The sequence below is a fragment of the Sinocyclocheilus grahami genome, unplaced genomic scaffold (genome assembly GCF_001515645.1).
Source record: "Sinocyclocheilus grahami isolate Dianchi unplaced genomic scaffold, SAMN03320097.WGS_v1.1 scaffold1002.1, whole genome shotgun sequence".
Classification (NCBI taxonomy): domain Eukaryota; kingdom Metazoa; phylum Chordata; class Actinopteri; order Cypriniformes; family Cyprinidae; genus Sinocyclocheilus; species Sinocyclocheilus grahami.
Genome location: NW_015506181.1, coordinates 736,903 through 752,755, shown reverse-complemented (window position 1 = coordinate 752,755; position 15,853 = coordinate 736,903). Strand labels below are relative to the sequence as shown.

At 35.4% G+C, this 15,853-nt stretch overlaps 1 protein-coding gene across 2 annotated transcripts in view; it reads left to right on the top strand.

Moving 5' to 3' along the window:
- LOC107565462 (RAC-alpha serine/threonine-protein kinase) overlaps positions 1–14,063 on the top strand; it is a 15,562-nt gene extending 1,499 nt beyond the window's left edge. For both annotated transcript variants that reach the window (XM_016250705.1, XM_016250706.1), the window contains exons 2-14: positions 2,351–2,499; positions 4,751–4,879; positions 5,034–5,145; positions 6,004–6,130; positions 6,412–6,543; positions 6,708–6,773; positions 8,593–8,661; positions 8,867–8,992; positions 9,151–9,279; positions 11,412–11,626; positions 12,765–12,852; positions 12,971–13,073; positions 13,264–14,063. In XM_016250705.1, the coding sequence (XP_016106191.1) occupies positions 2,454–2,499; positions 4,751–4,879; positions 5,034–5,145; positions 6,004–6,130; positions 6,412–6,543; positions 6,708–6,773; positions 8,593–8,661; positions 8,867–8,992; positions 9,151–9,279; positions 11,412–11,626; positions 12,765–12,852; positions 12,971–13,073; positions 13,264–13,343 (1,422 nt within the window). In that variant the 5' untranslated portion in view covers positions 2,351–2,453 and the 3' untranslated portion in view covers positions 13,344–14,063. The remainder of the gene's footprint in view (positions 1–2,350; positions 2,500–4,750; positions 4,880–5,033; positions 5,146–6,003; positions 6,131–6,411; positions 6,544–6,707; positions 6,774–8,592; positions 8,662–8,866; positions 8,993–9,150; positions 9,280–11,411; positions 11,627–12,764; positions 12,853–12,970; positions 13,074–13,263) is intronic.
- Positions 14,064–15,853: the final 1,790 nt, after the last annotated feature.

Here is a 15,853-nt window from a genome sequence, read left to right as displayed (position 1 = left end):
TATGATTATATATATATATATATATATATATATATATATATATATATATATATATATGTGTGTGTGTGTGTGTGTGTATTTAAAATATTTAATACGGCAATTTTTTATATTAAAATGATGAAAAAGTAATTTGAACGAACGATTCAATGACTCACTAAATGATGCAGTCGACACAAATGTTATTTGAAGTGCCAGTTACTTTCAAAAGAGGATTTGCTCTATTTTGATCGCTACAATAGAAATCAATGTTTATATATGGGCCCGTATTCACAAAACATCTTAAGGCTAAAAGTAGCTCGTAACTCGCCGATTTAGGAGAAAATCTTAAAAACAATGGGCGTCAGTCCTAAACTTAGGACTCCTACATTTTTGATCTAAAAGTATTCCACGAAGCATTTTAGCTCTAAAACTAGCTCCTAAATCTGTGAAACGTTAGGAGTAGTGAAGAGGACTCCTAAGTCACTAAGACCAAACCACAAACCACAAACTTGCCGGCAATCTGCCTCGGAACATAAACATTTTTAGAAATATTTGATGATAATTTATCACCTTCGGTTTTGAAGGTTATCCCAACTCCAAATTTTCCTTTGATCATGTCCTTGTTTTCATTAACCAGTTGGGCAAGAAGTAACAGCTATGCTTGTGTCCAGTTAGGTTTTCTTTTACGTTTGCATGTCTTACTATCTGCCATAATTATTCTACTCTGTTTATTAGCTGTTTATATGCATATTCACTAATTATGAGAAGCATACATGTAAGAGGCTGACAATTAGCGGAACACATACTTGTTTAATTAGTGAAACTTAGCCTGCATTTTAAAATCTTTATTTGAATGTGACAACATTTTTATTTTTAAACCTTTATCTTTACTCTAATATATTTCTATGAATAAATCTCTGACAGAGACTATCAGCCAATCACTGTGTGCATCCTCGGAACATAAACATTTTTAGAAATATTTGATGATAATTTATCACCTTCGGTTTTGAAGGTTATCCCAACTCCAAATTTTCCTTTGATCATGTCCTTGTTTTCATTAACCAGTTGGGCAAGAAGTAACAGCTATGCTTGTGTCCAGTTAGGTTTTCTTTTACGTTTGCATGTCTTACTATCTGCCATAATTATTCTACTCTGTTTATTAGCTGTTTATATGCATATTCACTAATTATGAGAAGCATACATGTAAGAGGCTGACAATTAGCAGAACACATACTTGTTTAATTAGTGAAACTTAGCCTGCATTTTAAAATCTTTATCTCAATGTGACAACATTTTTATTTTTAAACCTTTATCTTTACTCTAAAATATTTCTATGAATAAATCTCTGACAGAGACTATCAGCCAATCACTGTGTGCATAGTTAGTAAGCATACTGACATCATCCATAGCAACGAGGTCAACCCCGCCCTTACTCTTAGTTTAAGACTTCTGTCTATTCCTTAGTAAAAGTTTGTCTCAGCAGCTTTGTGAATAGGTTTTAAGAGAAAACTATTTGCTAAAAACTTTTACAGCTATTTAGGAGAACTCTTAGTGGTAAGATAAAATGTTTTGTGAATACGGGCCCTGAACTATAAACTTTCATCCCAGTATTTCTGTGATAATATGAATGATTGTAAGACAGAAATAATACTGTGTAGTTGAAAAGACTGTTTGCGTATCTGTTTCTTACCCAAACATGGTAACTATCTGCTCTCTGTGTCAGCGGCTGCATGAACGCAGATTTGATTGTTCCGGTAAGACTTTTTCAAAGGTTTAATAGACACGGGCAAATCATTGTCATTTAAAAATGGGATTGCATGGCTGTTTGAATCAAGATTGCAATCTTTTAATGATTAATCGTGCAGCTCTACTGCTGCTGCACAAATAGGCTAGCATATATAATAACCCATAGCAGATCTATACAGGTGGAGCTGGGGAAGGTGGAGGATTTTAGAGAAACTCTGAAAGGGCGCTGCAAAATGCTGAAGTGAATGCTAATCAGCTATTTAAATGTAAAGCAGTAAGCTTATTGGCTGCGTATGCAACATGGACCAATCATCTTGTGCAAAGTCATTTAATGCTGTGAATATCATCACTTTACGTTAAGAATCCTTCAGCCTGCACCATCTAGACTAGAGTTTCATGACAGAACTTGGCATTTGTTTGTTTTATTCTGCAGTGTTTTTCATTCTTTTCTTTTTTCTTTTTTTTGCCAGATACAATGTCAATATAGTCAGTAAGAGTCAAACTTATGAAAAGTGCAAGCATGCTTTGTGCTTAAAACAGTGGGATAAAGCTAAAAAATATATAAGTAAGCTTTATAAATAAATATAATTAAGTCAGAAACTTTCTTTTCTTCTGTTTCCTACAGACCACCTGTCCTGCTGAATGTCTAAGCTGGAGACATCCAACAGTTCCCACTTTCTGGTCCTGGTGCAAGTCAAAGGGACAAGAGGGTTTTCTCTCCAGCCACAATGAGTGATGTTGTCATTGTGAAGGAGGGATGGTTACATAAGAGAGGTAAAAATTCTTTGAAGATGCGATACTTGTGAGAAACAAGCAAAAAATTCAATTTTTGTTTACATAATTTATTACCATTAGATCATGTTAGTTATCCAGATAAGAGGTGGTTATGAACTCAGTCTCTTAAAAAATACTAAAAACCTAGCCTGTCTACTCACAATTAAGAGTCCAAACTGCATTATAATTGATGCACTAAGTCCAACAGAAACAGCACAATCTGCATATTTATAAACATTCAAGACAAACGTCACTACGTGAACTTCACAACTGTTTGTGGCTGCCTGACATTTTGCTCTCCTGAGCATTTTGACTGCTCTCAGCGCTTTCTACAATCCGGTGTCAATTCCACAATTCACCTTGCAAGTGTGAAGCTCAACTTCCATTGGAGTTAACTGAAAATACTCTGCTCCGCCTCGCTCAGCACCAGTGTAAACACTACGTCAGTGACAATTCAAAAGGCTGCATGTGTCTATAGCTTTTACAAAAGCTGCCATTCTTTTTCTTTTTTTAGCAGTTTATTTTAGTGTTTAATGTAGTTTTATATTTTCCTTCTTTTCTTATTTATTCAGTATTTTCAACATTGGCCAACATGTAATCATATCACATTCTTCTTAAGTAAATTTTCCTACTGTACGTGTCACTGAGAGGATATTACTGTGTTGCACTCCTCAAAGCATGGAAATTGTGAGCGCATGTCTGTCCTTGCAAACCACAGAGCATCAGAGTCATTGGGCCAAAGAGGCAGATGCAACAGTGTGCAGGGAAAAAGCCTGAGGGTGTGGAGAGCAGAAAACAGCATAAGGGCTGTATATCAAGCACTCGGGGTGTTTGCTATCCTCATTTTGCCAGGGTCCATGAGGCAAGGACTGACGGACAGTGTAGGGCTGTGTACTTCTGTAGGCAAGGTCATTCCAGTTCAGCTATGCAGACAGACACCACCCGTAATGGCACTCTAGGCCCAGATGAAAAGCAGCTCTGCCTTTGCCTGGATTTATGCTGCTTAGCGTGGCGGCAGGCTTGTTTTGCCCACAAGGGATTTAGGGAGTTATTTTTTTCCCTATGTGTGGCCCTGGGGGCATGTATTTTTTGTTCATCTGTTAATGTTTAGCATATTTCATTTTTCATCAAAATTTAATTTCGATTATTAGTATAATTGGATTTGTTCGTTTTTAAAGATGCTCACCTGTTTATAATCCCCTTTACTAACAAGAAGTGCTCTTCTGCTCATCTGTCTATAAACTTAGCTGATGTCCTTAAAAAGACGAAAGTCCTTGAGTGAAAACTGTGTCTGTGCTTAATTGTAAAAGAACAATTTTCACACTAACTTGTTGATTATGTATACACACAGAGATGAGCTGGTTCAGTTGTTTTTCATCGCAGAGGATTGCTTAGATCATATAATGTCACCTTTTTTTATATGATTTTTTTTAAATAATGTGCTGTTACTGGTCAGCATCTCTTCCAGGTTTTTATAATTTTGATCACCTTGTCTCTTAAACAGCCTTGCGGTGTGATATTTTTAAAAGCAGAAATTTTCCATTTAGTCTCTTGGTTATTTGTAAAACTGCATGATAATTATAAGGAAATGTACAGAATACTAAAGTATAATATCACATCACTCCGCGTATAAACTTCCTAAACTATACTTGATGTAAACTCTACAAATATTTATCATATACACTATCATTCAAAAGTTTAGCATCAGTAAGATTTTTGCTTTTATTCAACAAAAAATGTAATTGGTCAAAAGTGACAATAAAGACATTTGTAATGTTATTAAAATAAATACCGTTATTTTAAACCAGTTATTAAACAGTTTTCACCATTAATAATAAGAAGAAATGTTTACTGCGCATTAAATCAGCATATTAGAATGATTTTTGATTGATCATGTGACACTGAATACTGACGTAATGACTGCTGATAATACATATGTAATTACATTGTATATTGGTCAAATAAATGCAGCCGTGGAGAACATCAAAAAAAATTTTTTTTAATTAAGTGGTGTATACTGTATGTTTATCATATATCGTATCATATACAGTATATCTTAGATATTACAAAATGTGTTTTGATTACCACTTATGCCTCCAGTTTAAATGTGTCTTTATAATAATAACATAATAGTGCCTTATGTATTTAGTGATCCATGTTAGCATAACATACGTTTATTAAAATATTAATACATGAATGTTTCCATGTTATGTTTGGATATGTTTTGTTCTACTGATCTGTTTATTTCCAGGAGAATACATAAAAACATGGAGACCAAGATATTTCTTACTCAAGAGTGATGGAACATTTATTGGGTACAAAGAGCGGCCACAAGATGTTGACCAGCTGGAAACTCCACTCAATAACTTTTCAGTGGCCCGTAGGTATCCATTTTGTTTTATCAGTTTGCAGAGGAACACACACACACACACACACTATGCTTTTTTGCTGTCCCCTTTTGCATCCTTTCCTAACCCCACCTAAGAACACCAAAATAGCAAAAAACACTCTTTCTCTCTCTTTTATTCTCTCAGAATGTCAGTTGATGAAGACAGAGCGACCGAAGGCAAACACTTTTATTATTCGGTGCCTGCAGTGGACTACTGTTATTGAACGCACTTTTCATGTTGAGACCCCAGAGGAAAGGTTGGTATGTTGTATTCAGAAGCAGACAGTATACAGTACAGCGTCTACTGTTTAGCTTAACGGGGTCCTATTATGCTCTTTTACAAAGTCTTGTTTTTGTTTTGGGGGTGTACTAAAACAGGCTCTCATACTAGGTTGTTTGAAAAATACATGATTTTTCACATATTTTACATTATTACAACACCTCTCTCCCCAGTCTGGCATGAACGGCTGGAATAGTTATTGAATCAAATGAAAGCCCGCCTTCTGAAATACGAAATGTGTTGTGATTGGTTAGCTGGGCCAGTGTGTGTTGTGATTGGCAGCACTCGGCGCCTGGTCAGGAAATGTCATGCCCCTTACCATAACCGCCTGCTTGAGCTTCAGTGTAAATATTGCGTCAAAATCAAATCAATTTGAGCACGATATAAACCCGGATGATTGTAACCACTCTAAGTTCGTCTGCCTTGGGAAAGCTAGCGTGTCTCCGACATAGTGATAACACTCGTTGCCTTCTCTAGTGCAGGTCAACCAGGTCTCGTCCCATTCGTCGATATTTGTGATATCACAAATCCCGGAAAATATGCATTGCAGTCCAAACGAGTCGTTTATTGTAGTTTTTGAAAAGTGATTTCTGTTAAATAAAATATCTCCTTTTGAAGTGGACTTTGAGCTTTGTAATTTTGCAGATCTTTTTTATGCTCAAACAGCAACATTACAGACTAACTAAAGTTGAAAAAGTGAAAAAGCATAATAGGACCCCTTTAAATTCATGATAGCACTCCTCAAGTTCCCTAAAGTACATTTTTTTTACTCTTACTGAACAAAAGAAAGCTGTAAAATTAGAGTTCCCCTACATGATTTTCTTGTTTTCGGCAGGGAGGAGTGGACAAAGGCCATCCAGGCTGTGGCAGATAGTCTACAGAAGCAGGAGGAAGAGAGAATGGACTCTTCACCCGACCCTATGGACATGGAGATGTACCTGTCCAAACCTCGACTCAAAGTGGTAGAGAGTTTCTTGTTCTCTCTACTCTTTCTATAGAAATTTAAAGATAAAGTGTGTTTTTTTTTTTATTTAGGTTAAAATATTTTTTAAGGTTGCTAAACAACTCTTAAGTATACACTGTAAAATGAAGTGAACCTCAGTTCACTCAGAGGGTGAAAAAGCTAAATAAACAAAATATTCTGTGTAAATTAAATTTTTGTACCTTAGATTTGATTTTTAAAATAATATTGGATATTTTAAAACTGTATTTCTCAAAGACTTTTCTTTATGCTGTTGTGTAGACAATGCATGACTTTGAATACCTCAAACTCTTGGGGAAAGGCACTTTTGGAAAGGTCATACTGGTGAAGGAGAAAGCCACCGGAAAATACTATGCCATGAAAATTCTTAAAAAGGAGGTTATAGTAGCAAAAGTAGGTCCTTTGCTTTTTTCTGTCTACTTTTTATCAGTAAATTTAATCATTGGTTTGTCTATTTGCCTGTACAATGTATTTTGGCAAGTTCTATTTATATGCATAAATTGTAGTTACTTCCTATTAGAAGTTCTAACAAATTCTTTTCATTCCTTTATTTACAGGATGAGGTAGCACACACACTTACTGAAAACCGGGTCCTCCAGAACTCCAAACACCCTTTTTTAACAGTAAGCTGATGATATCAAAGTAGAGAGACTGTAAAGAGTAAAGAGACATTTTAGAATGAGTGTTTATCACACACTAGTACTAATTTATGGAACATTCCGTTCAGTTTTTTTGACATGATTTTGGGTTAAGTTTATTTTTAAATATTAATTTCATTGAGCAGGGGCAGATCTATAAAATTGTTTATTGGGTGGCATAAGGACTATAAGTAGTGGCATCCATGCATATTTCTTGTCAATTTATGGCCTGGCATAAACATTTGTGTCCATGAATATTCAAAACATTTGCATTACCACAAAATAACCATCTGTACTGGTAATAATTTCAAATAAATAAAAAAAATGATATCAAAGTAGAGAGACTGTAAAGAGTAAAGAGACATTTTAGAATGAGTGTTTATCACACACTAATTTATGGAACATTCCAGGTTCAGTTTTTTTGACATGTTTTTGGGTTAAGTTTATTTTTAAATATTAATTTCATTGAGCAGGGGCAGATCTATAAAATTGTTTATTGGGTGGCATAAGGACTATAAGGAGTGGCATCCATGCATATTTCTTGTCAATTTATGGCCTGGCATAAACATTTGTGTCCATGAATATTCAAAACATTTGCATTACCACAAAATAACCATCTGTACTGGTAATAATTTCAAATAAATAAAAAAATATCAATATCCAGGGCACCAAGACACTGTCTATTAAACATATCAATAGATTCTAAATGTCTCTGAGCTTGTAAGAGCAGAACTATCATTATTACCTAGCAAAGCTGTTTTGTTCATATTATTCTATCTACGCTGACCTTCAAACTTCAAACTATTTTAAATTCAGGGCAACATAAAATTTGTCTTTTTTAAAAAGTTTATCTAGTTAATGCTGATTAGATTCTTACATTCTTACACTTTTTGTGATCAGTAATTTATTATTGATTTCAGATGGCAAAAAGTGATGATTTCAGATGATTTCCGTTATGAATGAATGAATGAATGATGCATTTATATAGCGCTTTATTGTGAATTGTTGTACACCCAGAGCGCTTTACAATCATGTGGGGGGGGGTCTCTCCTCAACCACCACCAGTGTGCAGCATCCACTTGGATGATGCGATGGCAGCCACAGGACAACTGCGCCAGTACGCTCACCACACACCAGCTACAGGTGGAGAGGAGAAAAAGTCATAGAGCCAATCAAGTGGTTGGGGATTATTAGGAGGCCATGATTGACAAGGGCCAGGGGGGCAATTTGGCCAGGACACCGGGGTTACACCCCTACTCTTTACGAGAAGTGCCATGCGATTTTTAATGACCACAGAGAGTCAGGGCCTCGGTTTAACGTCTCATCCGAAAGACGGTGCTTTTTTTTGACAGTATAGTGTCCCCATCACTATACTGGGGCATTAGGACCCACGTAGACCATAGGGTGAGCACCCCCCCCCTGGCCTCACTAACACCTCTTCCAACAGCAACCTAGTTTTCCCAGGAGGTCTCCCATCTAGGTACTGACCAGGCTCAACCCTGCTTAGCTTCAGTGGGTACCAAGAAAAAGCTGCTTGGACAGTTGAAACATGCGACAATAAAATAGTTAGTCAAAGGTCAAAATAAATCAGGAGAAGCGTTGTGGCATATAATATCCCGCAATCCCAGGTATGCTATCCGGATGGGATTAGATTTCTCTGAGGATCTCTGAATTAGCAGAAAAATTCAGCTTTTTCTGTGGAGTCAAATTTATTTCCACTGATAATCAATATTAAACTAGAGAATAAATGTAAATATTTCTTTAATAGCAAATGTTACAACACCTTATGTCACCTGTGTTTCAGGGTCTGAAGTATTCTTTCCAGACTCATGACCGATTATGTTTTGTTATGGAGTATGCAAATGGTGGAGAGGTGAGATCTCGTAAAGGTGAAGTTTAGTAATGATTGTTTATTAAGATTAATGAAGTAATTATTTAATTTGCATGCAGTCAAATGCTTTATTTAAATAATGTGTGTACTACGTATAATATATTTTATCCCAGAAGATTCAAAATTCCAGATGTTCTTACTGTTTATCATTTGGGATATTTATGGGGTATTTGTTCTTATATCACAGCTTTTCTTTCATTTATCGCGAGATCGTGTTTTTTCGGAAGAGAGAGCACAGTTTTATGGAGCAGAGATTGTCTCAGCCCTGGATTACCTTCATTCTGAGAGAAACGTTGTTTATAGAGACTTAAAGGTGAGATTAGTGGAAAAAAAGCCATACAAGATGAATCATGTTTAATAACTTTAAATGTGTAAAATGACTTGTCAGTTATGTTGTGTTTAGTGTAATGCTACTTGTTATATCATTATCAAACCAATATATCACATAACAATGAAATTATTCTGTGGAAGTTGGAGAACTTGATGCTGGATAAAGATGGCCACATAAAGATCACTGATTTTGGCCTGTGCAAGGAGGGAATTACAGAGGGAGCAACAATGAAGACGTTCTGCGGTACACCAGAGTATCTGGCTCCAGAGGTAAGAAAACATTAGATGAAAGAGATGTGAAATGAGTTCCATACACTAGTAGTTTGTAAATATACTCTGTAATAATGTCTGTATGAACATAGAGAATAGAGAAGGAAATCCAGGTAGGAACAAAGAAACACATTTTTTCTATCTCTGGAAGCAGATCTTCTCTCAAGGTTGAGGCCCATGGATGTGGCAGAGGTGGATCTTTTCATTTTGAGAAAGACAGCCCAGAGTGCCTTTCGGTTCTCTCTTTCCCTACCATCGTCTTTAGGGATAGATACTGACTAATGTGTGGCCAATGGCTCTCTTATATGTCTTCCTGCTGACAGGAGAGTGCAGGAAGACAAAGTGAGTCTTCCGCTTACTGGGTTTTAATCAGATCTGACCTTTTGAAGACCATTTTGAATGCAAGAGCTCATTCATACATCTGGCAGGTCACGTTAGTCAATCTCGCATCAGCTGACTCTCAGCTGATCCCCATCAACCTATGGGACTACGACACCTATTTAATCATTCATATATAAGGTCCCTCAGTATTATCAGCCGTTTTCGCATTGCTCAATAGCTAATTACCCTCCTCCATCCCCAACTCCTCCTCTGTCAGTTAGGATTCAGCCTTCTGATTCTCCTTTGAATCAGACTAATTCTAAAATGTTTACATAATATTATTGAACTTTAACGATATGTGCAATACATTTATCTTGGTTCTTTTCTGTTTACCCTGGGGGGGGGGGGGGGGGGGGGGGTGTTGCTATGCACTTTTAAGTGGTGTCAATTTGCATCATGGTGTAATCAGATTCTAGAGCATGCAATCTGGATCTGATTCACTGACCTGTTGGTTCAGTGCTGGCTATCCCTAAAGCGGATCCTGGCTACACTTAAGGTGTATGCAGCAGAGTGATGGATAACTTGACCTGTACTTTACAGTGCTATTGTGATTCCTCCAACATTTAGATTTCACACATTTTGCATGTTATATATTTCCTTATCACCGCATAATGAACCAATAATTCAAGCTGGCAATTACTATAACTATATCCAGCTTTACCCACATACTGTACGTGTTTGTCACTACATCAAATAAAAATCTAACAAAACCTAACAGATTTTATACCTTTCAAACCTGTCAGATTAACATATCATAACATAATGTATTAATAACGCCAACTCGCAACTACGTACATCCAGTGTTATTCACATACACATGCTCAGATAAAGCGATATGTGCTGTATAGCAAATCTCAGCTAAGTGATTGTTTATAGCGTTTCCATATGTAAACTAATCTATTGCCAGCTACTATCATCTATAGCAGAGGTGTCAAACTCAGTTCCTGGAGGGCCACAGCCCTGCATAGTTTAGTTCCAACCCTGCTCCAACACACATACCTTGTAGTTTTCAAATAAGCCTTAATGACTTGATTAGCTGGATCAGGTGTGTTTAATTAGGGTTGCATCTAAACTGTGCAGGGCTGTGGCCCTCCAGGAACTGAGTTTGACACCCCTGATCTATAGATAGGCTATAGCCTATTGGTAAATGTGGGCACTAAATGTATATTGTAAAAATCGATATACAAATGAAAATTGTCTTCTATCTTTCAAGCATTTGGGAGTATATTTGGGAATATACCACCATTTTTATAAGTTCCACATGCTATCATCTGATCTGTCATGTGATTAATCATGGATAATAATAGTACAGCGAAAGCGATTAGAGAGCAGATGGCTCCTTATGCTTTTGAATCGCTCTTGTGGTTGTGGTACTTTGATGTCATACACCTATTGGTCTGCACAGTGCCTCTTAAAATTGAACATACCTAATGGAGAGGTTAAGAACTTATGTCATTACAAGCCATGAGCTGTGATGTGAAAGGCATAAAACAGCCATTTTATGCTTTTAAGTTGATTCCAAAAATCACTGTTAGAACATTGGTTAAACTGTAATTAAATACATGATGTTGATGATTTTACATGAATTTACATGAAATTTTTTTTTTGTCAGAATACACAGCAGATTTTAAATGGTTTTCAATGAAAAAAAAAAAAAGAAATTTTCCACGATATTGTAGTTATCTACCATGCCAGCCAGCAAAATCTTGACCCCTTGGCTCTAATTTTGGTTCTCTGCTACTCTTTCTCAGGTTCTTGAGGACAATGATTATGGCCGGGCGGTGGACTGGTGGGGGTTGGGTGTAGTCATGTACGAGATGATGTGCGGCCGGCTGCCCTTCTACAACCAGGATCATGAGAAACTCTTTGAATTGATCCTCATGGATGAGATCCGTTTTCCTCGTACACTTGGACCTGAGGCAAAATCTTTGCTGTCAGGACTGCTTCAGAAAGACCCAAAGCAGCGGTGAGAGACCTCTGATTGTTTTGAAGTCGCTTCTAGTGTTGTGTAGTCTTCTCCATGTGCGTTGTTTCAAGAATTCATGATGAATGATGGATCATTTTCTCTCAAGTAATTGATCCATAACATCACTTGGAAGGTCTGTGAGTCTGTTAATTGATTTGTAATTTTTTTAATCAGAGCAGTTTACATGCAACCTTGTCCTTGAATGAAGTTAAAAAATATAATGGTCAAATAAAGAGAACATTTTCTACTTTTGTTGGCAGTAATACCACCATAGCAAAATATTGCCAACAATATACATATTTCTACATCTTTGTCATATTTGAATAAAATCTTAAAATTTTAGTGGAAGCTGAGCTACCTTTGCAGTCTTTACTGCACAAGCAATGCCACTTGGTACCTAATCTTTTGGGAGTGTTTGTACGAAAAATAGCCAAATGTACTGAACATTACTACTTTTTTTTCATATGACTTGTTTAGTTTTTATTTATTTATTTATTTATTGCATAGGAATGGGGATTGACTATAGTGGCCCAGATTTAAAACTGCTAGTCAGAGACAAGAGTGGTTTATTTCAAATGTGGTAGAACAGTCCGTGATTGAAAAATAGTGAGCAGATGATGTTTAGATTAAGATGTATCACAAGCTATGAAGACTCTGTCTTTTGGGGACAATTGATTTAAATTAGTAGTCTTACAAATAGTCTTCTGTGACTATTTTGCTGTCACACTGTTTATTATATATCCCTGCCAAAAGTGGCCAAAAACCCTGTAAAATCAGTCTGGTTTAGCCTGAGAGACCAGCATGGATTAACTAACCGAAATATTGATGGGTACAGTGTGAATCAGATTAGGTTTTGAGAAATTGCCATGACAGAGGTGCATTGTGGTAACGTAGTGGCACTAGTTGTTGACTCGTCAGCTTGCTAATAAAAATGCTGCTCTCTTGATCACTTAGTCAAGTGAAAAAAAATTACAAGCAAGAACTAAGAACTGTGTGACAGGGAAAATCTAGTTTAGTGAATGTATAGTTTTGTGTCTGTGTTTTAACACTTCCCTGAAAGTTGTTCTTGGAAGAGGCATTAAAGGTAACAAGGGAATGTAACTGTTTGTTTATCTGTTCTTGGGTTTTCTTTCTGCAGGTTAGGTGGAGGTCCAGATGATGCCAAAGAAATCATGCAGCACAAGTTCTTTGCAGGCATTGAGTGGCAAGGTGTTTATGAGAAGAAGGTGAATAACAATAGCATGTAGGCATTGACAAAATGCTTTTTAGTAATAAAGAGAGGCCACTAAATATATATATATATATATATATATATATATATATATAATATCTGTTTCTCCACAGCTTGTACCACCCTTTAAGCCCCAGGTAACCTCAGAAACAGACACTCGCTATTTTGATGTGGAGTTTACAGGGCAGACCATCACCATCACACCCCCAGGCCAAGGTGATGCCCCTGTTTTACAGTACATGTTAAAAATTCTCACTTAACAGGTATTTGGATAATAACGGAGGCACCACCTAGTGGTGATTTACAGGTTGCTCTATAAAATAGAAAAAAAATTAGAAGAAAAACTGTATATTTTTCAATGGTCATGCTTTTATCTGTGTTGTTTTAAGTATGACTTTTTTCCCAGATGAAAACATGGAGTCCTTCGACAGTGATAGAAGACCCCACTTCCCTCAATTCTCATATTCTGCCAGTGGCACAGCATAAAAACTCTTTAAAAGAATACTTGACCTAGAAGTTTTTGTGATAATTTACTTTCCCCCATGTCATTCCAAATCAGTTTGACTTTGTTCCTTATGTGAAACCTAAATAGATTTTTTTTTATATCCTGGCAAAACTTTAATTTAGTCATTTTCTATTTCGAGCTTCACATCATGTCCACACTACTGCATCAGCTTCAGATTTTCTACACTGGATGTATCAAAGTGAACGTTTTAGATCCATTTGACCAGTTGGCAGAAGTAATAGAAGTGCATGGAGTACACCAAAGATGGAACAGGGCATCAGTTTCCTGTTGGATATTTGTTGTGTTGTGCTTTGTCCAGTGTAGACAGCATCACTAGTTATAATAGGTTCTGTTTGCTTTTGTAGTATCACATTACAGCGCTTGTATAGACATAGTGCGACAGTCACCACATTTGGAACAATATGAGGTTAAATAAAGAATGACAGAATTTAGATTTTGGGGTGAACTTTTCCTCATTCCTAATCTCCACACTTTCTACACAAATACACTCCACTGACACAGTGCTAATAACTTATCCATAGCTACTGCTGCACTATACTTATTTTGTAGTAACACCCTTCTACAAAAGAATACTGGATTCACAATGTAAAGATTTTATCAGTGATCATTATTCAGTCCAATTCTTTATTGCTAGGTTTTTGAAACAGGATTGAGTCTCTTTTAGTCATTTGTACATTTTTACAAATGCACTGATTCTTAAATTTTAAGATAGTTCACCAAAAATAAAAATTCTGTTATCATTTACTCACTCCCATGTTGTTCCAAACCTTCTTACCCACATTTTTCTACTTAAGTTGTACTTAAAATGTGGTCCTTAAGTATGACTGTAGTGTATCATGGTTGTGTCCTATGAGGACCTCATAATACCACAACCTAATACCAAAGAAGTGATGAATTACAGTTATGTTAGAGACTTATGTTTCAGTATAAGGAGTTTTTTTAAAGGTTGTTTTGATTACCTTTTAGATAGAATGGTCGTTCAAAAGATTCAAAGCATTTGCCAAAATACTCTCCACTCAGATTTTTCTCAAACAGAACAGCTAGAAATGCGGTATAGTAGATTGTTTTGCCCAATTGAGGACATCACTATTTGCATGAAATTTACAGCGATGAACTGAAGGTTTCAGCTAGTGGTAACAGTGGTTAATTAGTTAAGTAATTTTTATGTCAATGCAATTTACAAGATTTATAAGATCTGTCCCTGCAATTTATTCACACTTTTCATGACTCTCAGTTGTCAAAAAAGCAAAAGAAAATGAAAAAAAAATTGTCTTCATATGAGTTTGTTATCATAAGGGGAATGGTTATACAGCATAAACTAAAATTGCCAAACAATCAATTTAATTAACTTAATAGCATTCTTACATGGATTTATAATTTAAAAGTTTGTATTTTTTTTTGTTTACATGTTGCATGGTACCCAATATTTATTGTCATTTTAATGTTGTATTACATGAATTTATTTAAGAATTGTATTACAAGGAATCCGTTACTAAACTTACATTTACATTTTGTAAAATATGCTGCAGTTAATTCAAGCAAAACCGTTTATTTGGCTTTTATTTTAGTGTGTTTAATGTTTTATTGAAGACATTGGGATAAATTATGATTATTTGTTTTAAATTGACGTCAACAACTTGTCAATGCTGTAAATTCAAGGTTTTTTTGCAAACCTCTGCAAATGTAGCATATTTTAAAAGTTGCATAATAATATAAATAATATGACAAGCATGTTTCAGCATTTTGCCCCTTAGATAAAACTAACAAAACTGAGCATTGCTGAGAATGGATTTGGTCCGTATTTGAAAAATTAAACCCTGAAATATAATTGAATGTTGGTTGGTAATGTGTATCACTATATTTTTCTTTTTTTTTCTACTTGCTTTTATATTTTATAAAAGTGTTTCTTCTTCACTAAAAATTAAACATTTGGAATTAAGACACTCCATTTTCAAATTGTGGATGTTTATCTAAAAAACCATGAGCTTATTATTAAATAACAGTTATTTGAGTTATTTTCTTCTTAGCAGAGTGAGGAACAAAAATATTATACAATGTTTTGAGAACAAAAAGTTTTTTTATTAAAGACCTTATCCTCTTGCTTTTGTTTATGTGTCATAAAAAATACTTTTTATTATTATCATTATTCAAGACCATATCCTCTCGTATACAGTATATTGATGTAAATTGAGAATATACAGTATTAGTTTGAGATAATTTTATGTAGCATCAATTTAAATATATTTAAGACAGACTATATGATTCAAAGTATTGTGATTTATTGTGATAAATCACAATGAAAAATTTGATATTTATTGTGTATAAATATAAATATAATTTATTGTGATAAATTTAATTTTTATTATCTTATTTTTTTGAATGCTTACACAGTTTCTGAAACAATGGCTCCTTTTCTTTAAACTTACACAAAATATGCACACAGCATTGCACATCTCTTGCAAAAGCAAAC